This window comes from Phocoena sinus, chromosome X (assembly GCF_008692025.1).
Source record: "Phocoena sinus isolate mPhoSin1 chromosome X, mPhoSin1.pri, whole genome shotgun sequence".
Lineage (NCBI taxonomy): Eukaryota > Metazoa > Chordata > Mammalia > Artiodactyla > Phocoenidae > Phocoena > Phocoena sinus.
Window position 1 is genome coordinate 110,694,439 of NC_045784.1, and position 20,338 is coordinate 110,714,776.

The window sequence follows — 20,338 nt, forward strand, 5'->3', positions numbered from 1 at the left end:
GCAGAACTGGTAAAAGTCATCTAAGAAACAAGTTATAACCTAAACACTGTTCTTTGGCATAGTTCACATATCTAGAAATGTGTCATTGCTGTTTCTTTTGTCACTGGCTGCTACAAGAGACCATCCTGGATCACTGATGACAACCACATGTCTTCTCATAATAAAAAGTGGGCTAGGGAATTCCCTGGAGGGCCAGTGGTTAGGACTCTGCACTTCCACTACAGGGGCCTCTGGTTTGATCCCTGGTCAGGGAACTGGGATCCACAAGCCGTGGAGCAGGGGTGGGGGAAGGTGGACTAGAAAGTGGAGATAAAGTTTGAAGAGAAAGAGGAAAACAGAAGATTGTGAATCCTCAATCTTATCTTCCTTAGTTCAAACTTATCCTTTTCCCTGCTCTTTAAAATCATTCCCATTCTCACCACTCTTAAACCCTTGAAATGTCCAATATAAATATTCCACTCATCTTTCCTCTTCCCCTCCACACTAGGCTCCTATTTGTACCTACCTTTCAGAATTTTCACTATCCATGAGCCTCATCATCACCAGGAAGCAGACAAGGAGAAGAAGTGGAGGTTTCACAAGTATTTCAGCATAAATTATGAATTAATGGTGTCATTTGGAACAACTTTGCTTTCCTTCTAGAACAAATCTAACCGATGTTCTAAGTTTATATATATAACCTTTTCACTAAGACAAAATGAACAAATAAGAACTGCTAAATCTCACCTGATGCTTCATGTAATGATTCATGTAGGGGGTTGCCATTCTACTAACTTTGAGGCAAAATGGACATAGCAAGTTCTTAGTATTTTCATGGGATGCTCTAAAATGAGTTTCTACATCAGAAAATGTTGATGATCTAAACTGGCAAACCTAGAAATATAAAGAAGATTTAATTTAACTTGAAAATTTGTAACCGATATGCAATTATATCAAAGTAGCCACAATAAGTCATTTGTTTAGAGTAACATGATGTACTACTAATTCAGCTCTGCTGCCTATACAACCAAGGATCCTGATACTGCAAGTAATACAGATAATCTCTGAAGCAGAAAAGTTGTCTTTCAAAGTTTAGGGATATTCCTAAACATCAGTAGATTCCCTTCTTTTCAGATCTACTACCCCCCATCCCCATCCTGACTTGAATTTTCAAAGTCTGACACCTCTTGACCTATAAAGTTTTTCCTGTTACATCAAATGAGGATCCTCTTCTTTGGATTTTAAATAGCATCCAGGCTGTAACAGAGGCAATTTATCTTTATCTTGCTATCTTACTGGGGACCACTTGAAATTCTGGAAAAATACTGGCCCCAAAGCCTTTAGTTGAGTTCCCCGTAACTAACAGTATTTCCGATTTCTCTAACACGTCTATATTCTTCCCTACAGGGTAAGAAAGTCAGTATGTTTGTCTTTCTCCAGCAGGGCTTTTTGTTTGTCTAGCAGAGGGGTCAGCAAACTATGGCCCACAGGTCAAATCCAACCCACTACCCACACATACATGAGTTAAACCAAGAGTTTCAACTATTGAAAAGGGTCTTCATTTTAGTAATTCATTTTTATTTAAAAAAAAAAAGAACAATACTGTTTCATGGCATGTGAAAATTAAACACCTAAATACACAATAAAATGTGTGTGTACCTGGCAAACATATGGCATTTCACCGGGTTTATGAGTGTCCTTCATATGTTGTAAAAGAGTATGTTCTGTTTCAAATGATAATTCACAGATTTTACAAATAGCTGAAAGTGGAAAAAAACACATTACGTCATTTTAAGGATGTATAAATCAAAGATTCAGTTTGCACATTCATAACAACAGCAACAACGAGTAATAATAATAATAGTGGTGATGGTGGTTCCAACAATTCTACTGTGGTTAACTTTGTAACGCTGTTCTAAGGACTTTACTTAGTATTAGCTTGTTTCATTCTCATACCATCACTGAGAGCTGTACTGTTAATTTTTATCCCCATTTTTTCAGATGAGGAACCTGAGGCACAGAAAGATTAATTAACTTGACTGACATCTCACAGCTGTATTAAGAGGCAGAGCTGGGATTTGAATCCAAGCTAACTCCAGACTCTGTGATTTTAACTATCACTGCAGTTACTTTTCTTATTAGACTGTAAATGAAGACCATTAATTTTATATTTGCAAACCAGGGAATCTGAGTTTTGTAATTTACTTCCTATATACAATGCGTAAGTTATGCCAAGAAAGTTTCAATTTACAAGAGGGACTTCAATTTTAGTAAGTAATTTTATTGAAAAGTTTATACAAGTTAAAATATGCTTTCAACTTTGCCCCCGAATTACAAAATCTATTTCTTATTCTTATTTTTCCATCAGAATTCTTAAGGATTCCTCATAGGTTAGATAATCAAAATCATTAATGTTCAGGATTTTAATAAAATTGTGACTTACTAGAAAACTCATGGGGAGTGTGTGTGCTCTCAATGTGACACTGAAGCTGGAATGGTGTGGGATACTGACGGTAGCAGTGCTGGCAGGTGGTGTGGTTTTCCCAGCTCTCAGTGTTCTGCTTCTCAAGTTCCAAATGATGTTTCATGTGGTTCATAAACCTATAAATGATTGTGAACAGGTTCAAATATTCAAATTTATAACCAAAGACAAATCTCACAAATAAGTATCTGAACCTAAATGTTAAAAATGCAGTTGTATTACTCAAAATAACACCTCTAAAGCCATATAGTCCTCTGGAAAAGTGTGCAATTCAAATGATCACTTTCATTAAGTGCATCAGTGAACATTCTTCTTTGCATCTTTGTTTTAAAATAATCCATTAATATAGTTAATACGAAATACTGCTAATTTGCTTCCTCACCATTATTTCAGATTAAAATTTTTTTGTAAAGAAAAACAGCAGGCTTCTTTTCCATACATGAAATACTATTTACATTTTAAAATAAAATACTTAAAGGAAACTCTACCACCAAGAGCAGCTACAGAATCATGAGAGAAATCTTTTGACAGCCTTGCGATATACAATAGCTTTCAGCTGCTTAAAAGAAAAATTGTTAGTATTTTTATTTGTGTCTTGGTTTCTACATGCATGTAATAGCAATTTTAATACCTATAATTACAAGAATCTTTTATTTAATGATACAGGTTTACTGTTAGCACAAACAGTTCATTTTAACTCACAGACTGTGCCCTTTGTAGCACAGTCCATTTTTCAGTTCTACATTCTGCTATGTCAGATTCCCTAAAAGGCTTCTTATGAGAAGGAACTATGACCTTTAATGGCAGAGAGTACAATATAAACAGGCATATCTATTTCAAACGGCTTACTGAAATGTTTTACTGAATTTCAAAGTAAAGTTATTTAATCAAAATTACAATCTCAAGTCTGGGTCAAATATTAATAGCTAGTCACTATGAGTCCCTAAAGGAAATAATCTTGAAATGAAGTAATAATGTCAGCAACCTAGGCAGCAATTACAGAGGTTTTAACATTTATCTCTTCACACCTCCAAAACACCACTTATCTTTAGAGCTGCTTATGGTACACTTTGAAATATCTTTTTTCCCCCTTTCATTTTAATATCATCTCTATTAAAATCTATTTTAAAATCCTAGTCTTGCCTAAATATTTACATATAAAGGTCATGAGCCATTAACCTTTCAGCTCACAACTTTAGTAAAATTTATTTGTATAAAATAATCTGTTAACTAGCTATCTCTCAGTTATTACCCTGCCCCCATCAGCAGCTCACACTTCTTAAACCAGCAGATGGAGATGTGGAAAAAAGGAAACCCCTCACAAGGCTATTCTCAGAATAAAATAACCCTAACTGGTTTTGGTGACACTCGATGTAGGGAAAAATATACTACAATATGTTGACAGGGCTGAGAGGAGAAATCTTGAGCTATTAGGGTCTACCATCCCTTAAAACCACCACCTTTATCACATCAGATAATTATAATTTCTTTTTTTATGGTAGGAATAATTAAGATCTAGTCTCTTAGCAACTTTGAAGTTTATAACACAGTATTGTTGTCTATAACCATTATGCTGTGCATTAGATCTCCAGGACTTATTTATCTATAAAAAGTTCCAAGTTTGTGCCCCTAAATAACATATCCCCAATTCCCCCATCCCTGGTAACCACTGTTCTACTCTGTTTTTATGAGTCACAGAGCTTTTTGTTTTTTTTTTTTTTGCGGTACGTGGGCCTCTCACTGTTGTGGCCTCTCCCGTTGTGGAGCACAGGCTCCGGATGCACAGGCTCAACGGCCATGGCTCACGGGCCCAGCCGCTCCGTGGCATGTGGGATCCTCCCAGACCGGGGCACGAACCTGTGTCCCCTGCATCGGCAGGCGGACTCTCAACCACTGCGCCACCAGGGAAGTCCTGAGTCACAGAGTTTTATCGTAACATTGTTTCAGTGTTACATAGCAAATAACAATTTCTCTTCTGTTAAGCTACTGGGACCATTAGCAATTGATGGCTGGTAGGGCTTGATAAAAGGAGGTAATGAAGTGTGAAAACTCATATGAATAATATAAGTGAAAGGTCTTTGAAAACTATAAAACGCTACCATAAATGTAGCATTCACAAGTGTTTTAGGCTTATATTACAGGGTATTTCAGTGTTTTTCCATGTACTTCATTTTGGACCCAAGAATTCACCAGGAAAAATAAATGCTGAGCTTAGAAATGACCTACCTATAGAATGTTTAAGAATGTTAGTTATAAATGATGGTTTTCAAGGGTAAATCTTTTTAAAAGTTTATAAGCGTGTATGTGTCACAATATAGGTACAGACATACATATGCATATATGTATCTGACCTAAGGGAAGTGCATTGATGTCTGCAATTTACTCTGGGAAGTATAAAAAACTCAGATGGATCTATGGATAAATAGATATGTAGTAATGCAAGTAGAGTAAAATATTAATGCTGGAATTGAGGTGGTAAATGTAGAGAGATGTTCACTGTAAAATTTTCTCAACTTTGCTGACTTTGAAATTTTTTATAATAAAATATTGGAAAAACAATGTCAGGCTATATAGCCAATTAAAAAATACCAATCAATATATCTTGTTACTTTGTTCTTGTTACATTTCACTTAGGATGATAGATATGTAATATGCCATATAACTCAAAGACTGCAAAGTATAAGCTCCTAAAATTTGAAGCATACATGTATAACTCCTCAGAATTCCATTGAGAATTAAATCTCTACTTTGAAAATGTGTTAAATTATAAAATCAAAGCAGACATGTTGCACAGAACTGGTACTTCTGGGCTTCCCTGGTGGCGCAGTGGTTAAGAATCTGCCTGACAATGCAGGGGACACGGGTTCGAGCCCTGGTCCAGTAAGATCCCATATGCCACAGAGCAACTAAGCCCGTGCGCCCCAACTACTGAGCCTGCGCTCTAGAGCCCGCGAGCCACAACCACTGAAGCCCGCGTGCCTAGAGCCGGTGCTCTGCAACAAGAGAAGCGACCGCAATGAGAAGCCCGTGCACTGCAACGAAGAGTAGACCCCGCTCGCTGCAACTAGAGAAAGCCCGCGTGCAGCAACAAAAACCCAACACAGCCAAAAATAAATAATAAATTAAAAAAAAAAAAGAACTGGTACTTCTCTAGATGATCAAAAAAAACCACTTCTTCTGTAAGGAAAATGTACTAAAATTATAAATATGAACTGTAAAAGAGAACATTAAATAAGACAAACATGGAGGAGGTAAAATTGGATAAAGTGGTTCTTCTTGTGATAGGAAAAATAAGATTCAGAAGCAGTTAAAATTTTAATAAAAATATCTCACGGAAATTCCTAGTTCAATGATAAATACAGAGAAAAGAATGATTTTCTCCTAGCTTAAAATAAATTTTGTCCTTTCTTAAGCTATCTGAAAGAAATACAACTAAAGTGGATCCAAGTGTCAAACTCCTAAAAATACAAGAAAAGATAAAAGCTTTTCAACACATGAAAATCTGCCTTTATTCTTAGTAGAAAGTTAAAATTGCTTATCTAGGATGGCACAGAAAAAGAAATACAATATTTACATCTGTAGCATCCCAATTTTCAAATAGAAATAAGTATTTACATACCTAAGATTATTTTTAAGAACTTTCAAGCAACTGAAGCATTTAAATGTTGTATAAGTCTTCTCTTCCTCATCAACAGCTCCTTCATGTCTTCCATAGTAAAAGTCACTAACTAACATAATCAATTTTCCTTTCTCTGCACCAGTCTCATTTTTATCTTCAGTACTGGAAAGTTCCACTTTAATCATTCCCAAAAATGCATTTACCATGTCTGGACAACAACGCTGAAAGAGAAAAAAATATATAAGCCTTATTTATATTTCTTTTAAAAATTAGACACCAAAAAATGATTCTGTGTTTATAACTAGGGCCAGCTCATGTGGAAAGACAGTCTCACATAGTTTTAATCACAAACAATAAATAAAAGCTACATTTTAGAAAAGGTCTGTCACTTTCTCCAGGTGCAGAAGTATATATAACATGCTATGATTTGTGTATATTAATAGATGGAAAATAAGAACATTCACGTGTGCCGGTATACGCAGGAAGAAAATCAAAGAGGATACAGAACAAGTTAATAAAAAATGATTCCTTTGTGAGTTGCATTGAAAACTAGGCAAACAGGAGTCGGGGTGAGATTTTTTCACTATATTCCTTCTTATACTTTTTGAATCATGTGACTATAATTACCCCCAAATTAAATAAACTAAAGATAACTAACAAATTCATTCCTTTCTTCTATGATGCAAAACATAAAAACATCACTTGATTGTGTATCTCTACACAATATTACATAAATAGGAAACCTGAAAGCACTGTAGAAGTTACTTCTTACTTTTAAAACCAAAGCCCAAAGTCCAGTTAACAGAAGTCACACTCAGGGAGATGGAAATAGTGATAGATCAAATACAGTTTTGCCCAAGAATAAAGAGACTGTAATTGGAATTCCAGGATGCTCCTTTTCTTTCTACATTTTTTTGTAAAATGCTGAATTTCAATGAAAAAATTGCCAATCTTTGAAATAGTGAGCAATAACTTTTACTAAATAGTTTTCTTTACCTTGTATTCTTCTCATCCCTTCTTTTCTGCATATATCCTACACTACCTTTTTTCTTGCCTCCTTCCCCCCTTCCTGCCATTTATACTGGGCATACAAAAAGAATACAGACTATCTTTCCACAGACACAAAGGACACTGTAGTATCTACTAAAATATTTTAAAGTATTTTCATTAGTACTTTGAAAATTACCTAAAACCTAATTACAAGAGCTTCTTACACCAATATAAATCTAGAATTAATTTATAACAACTACACATACTATATTCTGGATTGAGTTAAAACTATCATTTCATATTAAATGCTCCACCATTAGGAATTTATGTCTAAGTGCTAAAAATTAAAATGCAAGGCTAAGATTTTCTTGACCACCGCGCCACCAGGGAAGCCCCAAGGCTAAGATTTTCATTGAGTAATGTGACATGCATATATCACCATGGACAAAAAATAACATAAAAAAAGGAATTAAGTTACATGAAAGATTAAGCACCTAATAAAATGCCTGCTTTACAAAAAGTTTGAAGAATGGCATGACCTAGTCAATAAAATATCCTGATTAATATATTATTTCATTAAAAATTAAAATATAATATGTAGTGTTTGTAAACTTAATTTTAATAATTTAATGATTGGGAAGGATTTTAAAATCTCTTATAAAATTAATCATTATGAGTATCAATTTTTACTTAAGTTATATGAAAATACCAACGAGAAGATTTCTTATCTAAATATCTGGATAAACTAGCATTTACTATATATCAATCCTTAATATTTTAATATTAATATTTTCAGAGATTTGTGAATATTTTTAAAAATCAAATTTTGAAAAAGTTTTACCTTCATGTGAAATTTCAAAGGATCCAAAAGATTGAACTGAACATTGCACTTTGGACAAGATCTTACAAGAGGTGTTGCAGTTTTATGGAGAGTTGGTGAGGTATTTGTACCTAAAATAAATTAAGGAGTTTTATGAGTCAAATTCTCCTTTTTTAACCTTAAACCCAACCAGTAATAACAGTTTTAAACTTCATCACAATTTCTGAAATTTATGTATAAATAATACAATTTCTTTTTTATACACCAGATTCATATTTACCTTTTGATAGCAAGACAGGGGAGGATGTCACTGAAGGAGTGCTCGTTAAAGACAATGAAGCACAAGGATTTATGTCAGAAACTCCTTCAGTGATCTTTGGCTTTTTTGGACTAACAACGTTTTCTTGAGAAAGAGAAGAACATGCCATTATTATAGGCGGAGAGTCTTCTAGATCTACAATGATTAAAATAGTGGGAAAGATATTTGAAATTGCTTTAGTATAGAATATTGCTTACAAATGCTACTAAAATGGCCTTACATTTAAAATTAAGTAAGAATACTTTGGAGATAAAGGTAATATAATTGAATTACCATATCATACAACTGACAATAAAGAATGACCAAAATTTATATGATCAATAGGTAGAAAGAAACTGCACAAATAACCATTATGGACTACACAGTTTGAACAATTCATGAAATAAACTTTTTATGCAAGAAAATTCTAAAGATGCTTTCAAATTAATATATAAATAGGTATCATGAAAGAAGTCGGACCAAAAAAACCCAAGCCACCCCCCCACCAAAAAAAAGGCAGAAGAGAGAATACTCTAAAAGCTCAGTTCCAAAAAATGAATTTCTCTTCAGATGCTTAAATGCATTTGAGCTTGTAAACAAAAACAATTTATATTCTAATCTAAAAACTTAAGAGAAACTCCTTAAGATACTTTAAGAAAAGTCCTAAGATATCTAATGGAAAACCAAGTTGGTTCTTTTCCCACTTAACAACCTGATGGGTAGTTTAAATTATCTATTTAACTCCTACATGCAAAGTAGAAACAACTAATCTTAAATATCTTGAATGACAATACCTCACTTATTCATATGAAAAGGTTTGGAGTTAGTATGATGGCTTTCAAACTATGTTCCCCTGAACCTAATGGGTCTGTTTTAGGGAATTCAGTGGGCATGTCAGACAGAGAAATTCTCATTTTACTTTAAAAAAAAATGAGACTTTTACATAAAATTCTGTTTGAATAGAGATTTCAGTGCTGAAAATAGTTTTGAGTTTGAAAACCATCACTTAAAGGCTAAAGAATTATGCAATTCAGGGTATTTGCAAGGGAAGTGGGGCTATTTAGGCTATAACCAGACCCAGAAAAAGTCCCTTTTGAAAATAACACACAATTGTACTTTGTGATAAAAGATTCTAAAACTGCACGTTTTAATGCTCCCAACTGTATACTAATAGGAGAAGCGGAATAGATATATGCCAGGAAAATAAGAGTATTACACCAGTGGGCTCCTCTGTCAAATCTGCATTTCATTCTTTGAGATAACACAGAAATGATTTTTTTCCATCTTCAAGCACATGATTACTGACAGCTATATTGCAGACACTTAGGACTGATTTCTGTGTAATCACGCTAACTTTCTCAGTTGCTTAGGTTCACTGAACAACCAATGAGTGCTGGTATTTTGGACTAGGCAACTAGTTATCTAATAGGCTGTTTTATATATAATTTTTAAAGCATGCATAAATCTCCAAGTTAAATAAAACCACTCTGAGCTCAATAGTTTTAAATTCTGATTCTTCAACTTATTTATCTGTGTTGCCTTTGGCTTGTGCTGTTCGCTATCCTCAACAGTGCCAAAAAAAATCCCATTCTCCTTTAAAATCAAGTTCAAATCCAGCCATCTCCAATATCCTATGATCATCCTAGACAGGAGTCCATTAATCATGCTTCTGAACATATAGTGCATATTACTATTCATAATTATCATGCTAACAATGTTTATTGTCAAGTCTTTCAATGCTTTAATGAATTTTTCACTTCTCACTTATCTCATTTGAGCCTCAAAAAAGCCCTGAGATAAACAGAGCAAGAATCAAAATTATATAGCTAAATGGCTGATTTCAGGTCTAGAAAATGAATGCATTATGTGAGAAAAATAAAAATATCTATTTTAATAATATGAGAAAATTGAGGTGTAAAGAGGTTAGGTGATTTAATAAAGGCTACAAAAATATTTAGAATAGAGGCTCAAGCCTATATCTTCCTAATCAACTATAACCCTATTTACCATTAGGGCAAAGTTCCACTCTTTGCAGTATAACAACTTAGAGAGAGAGAGAGAGAGTGGAAGCTTCAAGAATTCAGATTTTTTCTATGAATAAAGACTGTGTGCATTATAAAATCAGATTTCAGACATCTATTTCATCTTATTTATTTTGGTTCTTGGTTATTTTACTCACTAGATAAGTGGCGCCTAGATAAGTGATTATCAAACCAAATATTATCAAGGGAAAATGTTTTTGGCACACATATTACTATAAATTTCTTTCTATTTTGGTTTTGTAAATATATACTAATTTGTGAGTAAACAATTTAAATATTCACAAAAATTTTTGTGTACCTTTCTCCAGTTAGTGAAATACATCAAATTTGCTAACATAGAAACAATAATTGCTTTGATAACAGGGAATTTTGCAACTAGATAAAACTTCATGGCATACTATTTCAGGTTAATGAAGAACTTTGTTATGGTATACAATCAAAGAACTGTAATTCTTCTTTAATTGGAAATTTTCATTATTCCTTCAATGGATATTTACTGAGTAGTTACTATGTGCAAATCACTTATTTCTTTAGTATTGCCATTTTATACTACTACCCTATAACCATATTTAACTATCACATCTACAACATTAATTTTGATAGAAAGACTCTAGCCTATTAAGAAATCAACTATAACCATGCATTTTTTCTCATACTAATTACCAAGTAATTAATACTTTTTTTTTAAACCATAGTATTAGGGTATCAGGGGACTTCCCTGACTCACAGAAATTATATTAAGATTTTTCAGTGCATGGCTGGCTCCAAGTGAGAATGAGCTCAAAGAATATGTTAGCCAACTTAATAAAAAAAAAAAAAATATTCTATCATTAAATACGATTTTATATAAAATCACCCAAGAAAGACATTCAGGAATGATTAGCTTCCATTTTACAATATATGAAAAACATAGCATGAAGATACAGGCTTCAAAATAGAAATCCATCGTATATATATATATTCATCAAGTCTCTTTTTATTATATTTATAAAAACTGCCAAACCAAACCTCCTATATAAATTGCTGTTCCATCTTGGCATAGTGGTATTGAATCCTGGGTCAAGTCTAACACCAGATCTGAAGAATCATCCGATTCATCTTGTGATGAAGTCTTTATAAAATCCTGTAATAAGTTATAATTATTTCGTTTTACAAAGTTTTATAAAGGTAAATTTAACTGTATGTCAATGCTATAAAGATAACCTTAATGATTCAATTACTAATAAGTTATAAAACACAAAGATATTTATTATTTGCTGTCAAAATCAGCATCTACTAGGTAAAGGGTACATGAGAACTCCCTGGATTATTTTTGTAATTTTTCTGAAAATCTAAAGTTAGTTTTAAATAAACAGTTAACATTTAAAAATAATGATATTACTAGCAAAGTAGAGGTTATATTTTGGTACAACTTCTCTGCAGAAAATTTTGAGAGTATCTATCAAGGGTTTTAAAAAGTTCATATCCTTTGATCCAATTATTCTAAATAGTCCATTTCCAAGACTTTATGCTAAGGAAATGAAAATATTTAATGGAGAATTATTTATAAGAGCAAAAATTAAAAATCTGTATGTCCAACAATGGTGGAACGGTTAAATAAACTAAATAATAGACTATCATGCAACATTAAGTTTTTCAGAAACAGCCAATGACAAAGAAATGTTTCTAATATAAAGTTCAGTGGAAAAAAGAGGACCAGACACCTGTGTATATAGTCCTGATTGATGTACTCTATATACCACACTAACCATCTGCAGAAAACAAAATTCTCTTCCATTTCTTCTCAACCCCTGTCCCGCTCTGCACCAAACCCCATACATACTACCTTTATCATGGGAATATAAGGATCCTGCTTGCGTGTTTTGTGCTTACAAGTTGAGAGAGACAATCATGTATTAAGAATTTTACTTTGCTACTAAGTTTTCTGTTGACAGAGACTTGTTATGGAGACAGATGTTGAAGTGACACAAACCATTCTATTCCTAGAATTTGAGGCATAACAGGCAGATTTCTGCATTTGAGCTTTACCATGTATTATATAAAATCAATAATAGCTATATGACTTAATTGTAACCAAGCACAATCTAACTATAAGGTAAATATTTTCTCCAAATATTTGCACTTAAAAATGGAAAATATTTACTAGCAATTCCCAAAATAGTTCTTTAACAGAAGTTCCTCCAAACAAACTTAACACTTTACTTAAATCCTTTCCTAGGTGATAACTCTGGTCAATTAAGTACCACCATTTCAGAGAGCAGATATATTATTAAACAAATAACTTGTTAAAATAATTCTCCAATTGGGATTTTTTAATACCTCATAAAGTAGTTCAGAAAGATACCAAATACAATGGTAAGGTACAAAAGGTGATAGACTAGGATTCGGAAGACTTGTCCATTTATTTAACTATGGAACCTTGGGTAAGTCACTTATGAGATTCAAGTTATTCCTTTGCAACTGAAATAGTAGCCACCAATTATTGTCTGTTTAAAATGTACTTGCCTTTTTCACAGTACACATGGTCCCAGACTTTCGATGGCTCAACTTACGATTTTCCATATTACGATGTTGTGAAAGCGATACGCATTCGGCAGAAACCATACTTCGAATTTTGATCTTTTCTCAGGCTAGTGATATGTGGTTCGATACTGGGCAGTGGCAGCAAGCCACAGCTCCCAGTCAGCCACGTGATCACGAGGGTAAGCAATCAATATACTTACAACCATTCTGTTTTTCACTTTCAGTACAGTATTCAATAAATTACATGAGATATTCAACACGTTATTATAACATAGGCTTTGTATTAGATGATTTTGCCCAACTACAGGCTAATGTAAGTGTTCTGAGCACGTTTAACATAGGCTAGGCTAAGTTATGATGTTTGGTAGGTTAAGTGTATTAAATGCATTTTTTTTTTTTTTTTGGCGGTATGTGGGCCTCTCACCGTTGTGGCCTCTCCAGTTGCGGAGCACAGGCTCCAGGTGCGCAGGCTCAACGGCCATGGCTCACCGGCCCAGCCGCTCTGCGGCATGTGGGATCTTCCCAGACCAGGGCACGAACCCGCGTCCCCTGCATCGGCAGGCGGACTCTCAACCACTGCGCCACCAGGGAAGCCCAAAAATGCATTTTTAACTTAGGATATTTTCAACTTACGATGTGTTTATCAGGATGTAACCCCATCAAAGAAGTCAAAGAAGATCTGTACTACATGTATTCTGTTACGAAGTTGTCACAGCAGTTACTAATGAAGACCTAATATGGTCTCCTATTTTATAAACAGGTAAGCTAAAGTTAAGTATGGTTAAGTAAGGTTCCCAGTACAACCCCGCTTGTTACTGATGATGAAGCTGGAATTAGAACAAAGGTCGGCCTTATTACAAAGCCTGTGCCTTAAGCTATATCACACTTACTTTAAAATGGATAATAATAATTATGTCCCTGCCTGCCGAAAAGAGTTATTGAGGTTAAAGAGAATGAAAAAGTTTAAGAATTTCAGAGAAAATTCCCTAACATAGGATTCTCAATTCATTTGAGAATATATGTCATCCTCAACTGCGGCTGCATAACAGAATCACCTGGAGATTTTTCTGTTTTAATCTATTATACCCAGGTCTCACCCAAGACCAACTGACAAAAATCTCTATTTTTAAAAAACTCTCTAGGATTGGGAACCTGATTGAGTAACTTTGATTAAACAACCATGCCCACAGAAACAAAAAATTCTGAGTTTGGATGAGCTCTAGTTTCTAACTTTTCTAACACGAAAGACATCCCTCCTCCTTATTATTCTTCTTCCCTGGGTCCAACATAGGAATGATTTTCATCTATCTGTATTTAAATAATGATGTTTCCTTTATTGTTTTTCCTTTTTTTCCCCCTTTTTTTTGGCCTCACCGCATGGCTTGTGGGATCTTAGTTCCCCGACCAGGGATTGAACCCAGGCCCACTGCAGTGAAAGCGCCGAGTCCTAACCACTAGACTGCCAGGGAATTCCCTGGTTTGTTTTTCCTAAATGCCAGACAGCTTATTACAGTATGAGGAAACCACTGAGTTAATCTGATTCCAGCTAAAATCAAATAATTTTTGCATTTCTTGTAGCCTGCAATTATCAGGTGCACCTATTAAGTTTATAAAAACATTAAGAACAGCCTGTGGATACTTAGAGAATCCAAGTTTGAGAGCCAGCGGCCTGGGTAAAGGTTGTCATTTTAGAAATGAAGAAAGTGAGGCCCACAGAGGTTGTGAAAATGCTCTACTTAGGAACAAAGACAGAATCAGCATTCAAGTCTCATTTTCAATCCAGGTTTCTTGGACCATTAGTCCAGGGCTCATATTATAATTGATAATAATCTCGGAATACAGATATAGGTTTTCCAATATTGAATTTTTTGCTTGAAAGCTCAAATTTTATCATTGGCAAGAATAGTATCAGTTTTCTTCCATGATAGGCATGCTTTGTATATTTCTGAGTACTGAAAAACTGTGTGGCAGATAGACTCTAAAGGTGGCCCCCATAACTTCTTCCTGATATTAACACTTGTATAATCTCCCCTTGAGTGTGGGCGGGACCTGTGATTGCTTCTAACCAAGAGAATATGGCAAAAGTGACGGGATGTACATGATTATGTTACATAGGCCATTTTTCCCTTGCTGGCTTTGAGGAAGCAAGCAAGTCATGTTAGGAAGGCCTACACGGCAAGGAACTGAGGACGGTCTCCAGCTGACAGCAGCAAGAACTGACACCTTCAGTCTGACAACCCACAAAGAACTGGATACTGCCAACAACGTGAGCTTGTGAGCAGTATTAACTGATACTGCAGCTCTGCCTGACACCTTGATTGCAGCCTGGCCCAGCAGAGGACCCAGTTAAGCCATACCCTGACTCCAGACTCATAGAAACCATGAAATAATAAGCATATATTGCTTTAAGCTTCTAAGTTTGTGGTACTATTGTTAAGCAGCAATAAATAATTACTCCATGGTACTTTATCAGTCATCCTTTCAAGTAAAAATGGCATTCTATTTAAAAAAAACAGCTAGTTCAGCTTGCAATTCAATCTCACAAGTGCTTTTCCTCAAGAAAAACTCTATACTGCAGATACAGAAATGCTTTATGATGCATACTACCCATTTCGTCACACAGAATATTTAAAAAGAAGTGTATTCAAGGGTTGAAAGTTAATAAAATTAGAAACAATTTATTATTTCCTCAAGAATATTCTTAAGTGAAAGTGAAATTTTTCTACTGTGAGTGCTTGGTGGCCACCGATACAAAAACTACTAGTAGGGTTGGGTGGCACTGCCTTGACTCATATTAAGGCACCAGCAGTTTCACCCTCCATTGCCTTTGTACCACTAGTGCAAATGTTAACAGAGTGAAAAGGGCAAATGTCTTAGTGTTAGTATGACAATGGTTTTGACCTCACAGACTACTGAGAGTCTCAGGGAACCCCAATGGTCTGTGAAATACACCACTGCTCCAAGGCAACGCTTCTATTTTTAAAAGCACATACTTAAATGTATGTATGGATGTGTGTATGTGCATATTTTAAAAACTCTGGGCTAACCTGGATTGAAATCCCAGATCCATCATTACCAGCTGTGTGGCCTTGAGTGAATCATTTAGACTCTCTGAGCCTCAGTTTCCTCAACTATAAAATGGGGGAAATAACTGCGCTTACCTCATAAGAAAAGTCATAAGAATTAAAAGAGATTAATTTATATATAGCATCTAGAACTAAGACTTACCCATGTTGACGGACTAACAAATGTTAAATATTACCTTATATATTATTTCTGTTAAAAGTTTTAAAAACTAAACTATGAAAGTATGTTTTCAAAATAAACAGCAATAATGACCTTGGAAAAATCTTCCCAATTAAGAATGCCTGGTTTAAGGGCTTCCCTGGTGGCGCAGTGGTTGAGAATCCGCTTGCCAATGCAGGGGACACGGGTTTGTGCCCCGGTCCGGGAAGATCCCACGTGCCGCGGAGCGGCTGGGCCCGTGAGCCATGGCTGCTGAGCCTGCGCATCCAGAGCCTGTACCCCACAACGGGAAAGGCCACAACAGTGAGAGGCCCGTGTACCACAAAAAAAAACAAAAAACAAAAAACAATGCCTGGTTCAGTTTACTGTCTTAAGAATTTTGCCATTATGCAATTTTCATTACTGATTATACTTTTTTACTCACCTTTAGATAGCATAGCTTTCAATATTACACCTATTTAATTTAAGCATATTACCTGATTTATTGACAGGTTGGATAGTTAGTTCCTGCAGCTATTATTTTGGGTATTGGCTGAGCCATCATAAAGATGGTGACATTTTCTTTTTTTATACTCTAATAAAGATGTTAAAAAAAATGGTATATATGTGTTAATCCCAATCTCCCAATCACAGACTCCTTGTTTATAACAGCCCTTCCACTTTCCCTTGCTCCTTTTTTTTTTAACATCTTTATTAGAGTATAATTGCTTTACAATGGCGTGCCAGTTTCTGCTTTATAACAAAGTGAATCAGTTATACATATACATATGTCCCCATATCTCTTCCCTCTTGCATCTCCCTCCCTCCCACCCTCCCTATCCCACCCCTCTAGGTGGTCACAAAGTACCGAGCTGATCTCCCTGTGCTATGCGGCTGCTTCCCACTAGCTATCTATTTTACGTTTGGTAGTGTATATATGTCCATGTCACTCTCTCACTTTAAAGATGGTGACATTTTCTGATAGTGATTATGTTTCTACTGGGATGGTGACTAACTATGACAGTCCACAATTCTGACTGGGTATCATAATATCCACTGTGTCCCTGATCTAATTCTGTAGTTTTAGAAACACTTACAGGTTTAGACATGCTCTGAACAGTATCAGAGCTATGTGAAGATTTAGATTCAGGATGAAATCTAGGCAAGGCAGCCACTGGATCTGATGTCAGGTGTTTGTAGTGTTCACTTGTAGGCTTGAAAACATCAGTAACACCTGTATTTTAAAATTACAAAAATATTGAATATTTCTCTACACAACCAATTTTGTCAAAATATTTCACTTTAAAATTAAAATAATACAATAATACTATACCTTGACTGACTGTCTTTAATTCCTTTGAAGATGAGCTGGCAGTACCTCTGTTCAAAATATCTGTAAAAATTATATTTATTTAAAAAATTTTTATTTGAATGAAATATATATTAAGATAATAGAAAAAACTTTCCAAAAATATATCCATATATAACCAATAGTTGAAGTATATTTTTTTTCTCTTAATGGTGACAGGGTTGTATATAGATCTGGGTTATTGTGACTGGAAATCAAGCCCTTCCCCAATCTCCATGCCACATTCACACCCCTAAAAGCCTGGAAGCTTCATTATGGGCAAGCTGATGGATTATCTGTACCATTACTCTTGACTTCTGAAAGGGATACCATCAGAGACTGCAGACTAAATTGAATCCAGAGTTTACAAAAGTATCTCATATCTACCTACTACACCAAAAGTCAATTTGAGCCTGACATGACCTTGTATCAGTTTAATATTGCTCACTCTTATACCCATGTGAACCCATAACTTCTAGGTTATTGAGAAATCAAATGAAAATTTAGAAAATTGCTAATCAGGAGAAGATACAAAGCAGACAAAACAATCCCATAAGACATCAAAAAATTTCCTTTTTCCCCTCCTAGTAGAAAAGAACCAGATCTCATAAAATAATTCTATAAATTAAAGGGTCACACAAAAGTAGGGTTTCTGACTAAGCACTACAGAAGTCTTCTCAGAGAAAAATCTGCTCATTCAAACAACCTGGTATTGTTTTCGTTCAGAAATTCAAGGTAAGTATTTATCCAAACCAGTAAAGAGCTATTCCTATAGTACTTTTTGGTGACTGCAGTGTATCAAACACAAGTTTTTATCCCCCCTCTTACAGTGGTTCTTTTTAAATATTTAGTTCATGTTCCATATGCTAAAATATTTTATGGCTCACACATAAAACATCAATAAAATCATTTAAATTCTGAGTTATTTAGAAAAGAAATTTCACTGGGGTCAATTTTCTTTCTGACAGAATCACTTAAAACTAATACAGGACTTTCTTGGTGGTGCAGTGGTTAAGAATCCGCCTGCCAATGCAGGGGATAAGGGTTCGAGCCCTGGTCCCGGAAGATCCCACATGCCGCAGAGCAACTAAGCCCGTGCACCACAACTATGGAACCTGCACTCTAGAGCCCACGAGCCACAACTACTGAGTCCGTGTGCCACAACTACTGAAGCCCGCACGCCTAGAGCCCGTGCTGCACAACAAGAGAAGCCACTGCAATGAGAAGCCTGTACACCGCAATGAAGAGTAGCCCCCGCTTGCTGCAACTAGAGAAAGCCCGCACGCAGCAATGAAGACCCAATGCAGCCAAAAATAAATAAATTAATTAATTTTAAAAAATGGATATTAAAAAAATACTAATACACATTATTCTAGTTGAGTACTAGTCATCTATAACTGATATAAATCCAATGTGAACTGTCATGCTTTCAGTAAGATGATTTGAATAATATTGAAATATGGCAATATTTCAGTATAAAAATAATCACAGTGACTAGGAAACATTAAGAGAATATTCTGTTCCTCTATCAGCAGCAAATATGCCAACATGCCTACTTCTTTGAAGTCGCACTCCACTTAGCATCTCTCAATTTGCCACAGGAATTGATACCGAAAATTAAACTAAATTAAATTATTCTACCTTTTATAAAACTGAATAGAAGTGCTATTCTAAGTTCAGAGTCAAGAGAAGTAAGAACTAGGCTTTCAGAAAGTTACAAACTTTTCTCTAAACTACACTATTATGCACTGCTATAGTAAGCAAGAAAACACTGGTATGCTGGCTACATTCTTTGGTAAATTCTCCTGGCTTAACAAAAGTAAGTATAATGAGAAAGAATCTGTTTCCTCATTCTCCGCTGAAACTCAGTATGTTGTTCCTCTGCATTTTACACATTTCTGATTGGACATCTTAACAAGTATCGTTAATATCTTCACTTTAACATTATAACAATGTCAAGTCTAATTACTCTACCAGAAATCCACAAAGGTACCGGACATATTCTCCTAGAAAGTGTGGATTAAGGATTAAGTGTGCTGACTGCTTGCATCATCCCAATATAGCAGCTGAAGATCAGGCCACTGTATATTCTTCATGAATATACAGTAATCAGGAGTTGCTGAAAGATGGGTGTGGCCAGAAGCTAACGGCCATGTTGGTACACAGACCAGCACCTTTTAATTTTTGTAGCCATGAATCAAGATGATTCTGATGAGGCACTTGCCTGGGTATAAGAAACTCCATCAGAGACTAACACAAACTTATTTAGTAGTCTGATATTTTAAGCAAAGCATTCCAATACTTCCTTTTCCGGGTACATTTGGGCTTAAGGGAAAAAAAGAAAAATTAACAAATAAACAAGTAAATAGGCTACTTGGCTCCAATAAAATTATGATTTCTAATCTCAAAAGGCCTACAATGTTGTTAGGTAATCTTAACCTTTAGGTAATTTAGTTAACATTTTCCTTTTCTCTCATATGATATTTTTACCTCTCACATCTCCTTATTCAACTCCCCAACCACATTCTCTCTCTGATTCTCACAAATTCTTATTGACCTCTATGCTCTCTCTCTCACCTCCAGCTCCTTATAGAGTAACAAGGACATATAAGACAGCCCCAGGTTTTCCATTAGAAGCAACATCTTATAAAACTTTGCTTCACTGAAAGTGAATGCTTACTTGAAATGGCTGGTTTTGAACTTTGTATCTCTCCAACAAAGATCAGCTCATCATCATCTTCATCCTGAATTCCTTCTACTTTCTTCTGCCATGGTTCCAGCTCTTCTTCTTCACATTCCATGAACAGTTCTGCCATTTTGGAATTATCTAATTTTTCAAGAAGAGAGAATCAAATTTTATTTTTTAAATATGTTTTTTTGCAATACATAGTATGATATTTAAGATGTACTTTAATATTCTGATAGCAATTACTGAACTGATATTTGTCAGTAAATGGTAACAGAAGTATGAAACTTGGAACTCAACCTCTAATATCTAAACTAGTAAAATTA

At 35.0% G+C, this 20,338-nt stretch overlaps 1 protein-coding gene across 2 annotated transcripts in view; it reads right to left on the reverse strand.

The window, feature by feature from the left end:
• The window catches only part of ZNF280C (zinc finger protein 280C), a 54,202-nt gene that overhangs the window by 20,463 nt on the left and 13,401 nt on the right, over positions 1-20,338 (reverse strand). Inside the window, exons 4-13 of one of the 2 annotated variants that reach the window (XM_032620971.1) lie at positions 20,007-20,153; positions 17,312-17,371; positions 17,076-17,212; positions 11,239-11,353; positions 8,171-8,293; positions 7,912-8,021; positions 6,081-6,301; positions 2,423-2,580; positions 1,639-1,739; positions 727-873 (exon numbers count right to left, since the gene is read on the reverse strand). In XM_032620971.1, the coding sequence (XP_032476862.1) occupies positions 727-873; positions 1,639-1,739; positions 2,423-2,580; positions 6,081-6,301; positions 7,912-8,021; positions 8,171-8,293; positions 11,239-11,353; positions 17,076-17,212; positions 17,312-17,371; positions 20,007-20,153 (1,319 nt within the window). Of the gene's footprint in view, positions 1-726; positions 874-1,638; positions 1,740-2,422; positions 2,581-6,080; positions 6,302-7,911; positions 8,022-8,170; positions 8,345-11,238; positions 11,354-17,075; positions 17,213-17,311; positions 17,372-20,006; positions 20,154-20,338 lie in introns of both variants that reach the window. The other variant, XM_032620970.1, reaches the window with a different exon arrangement.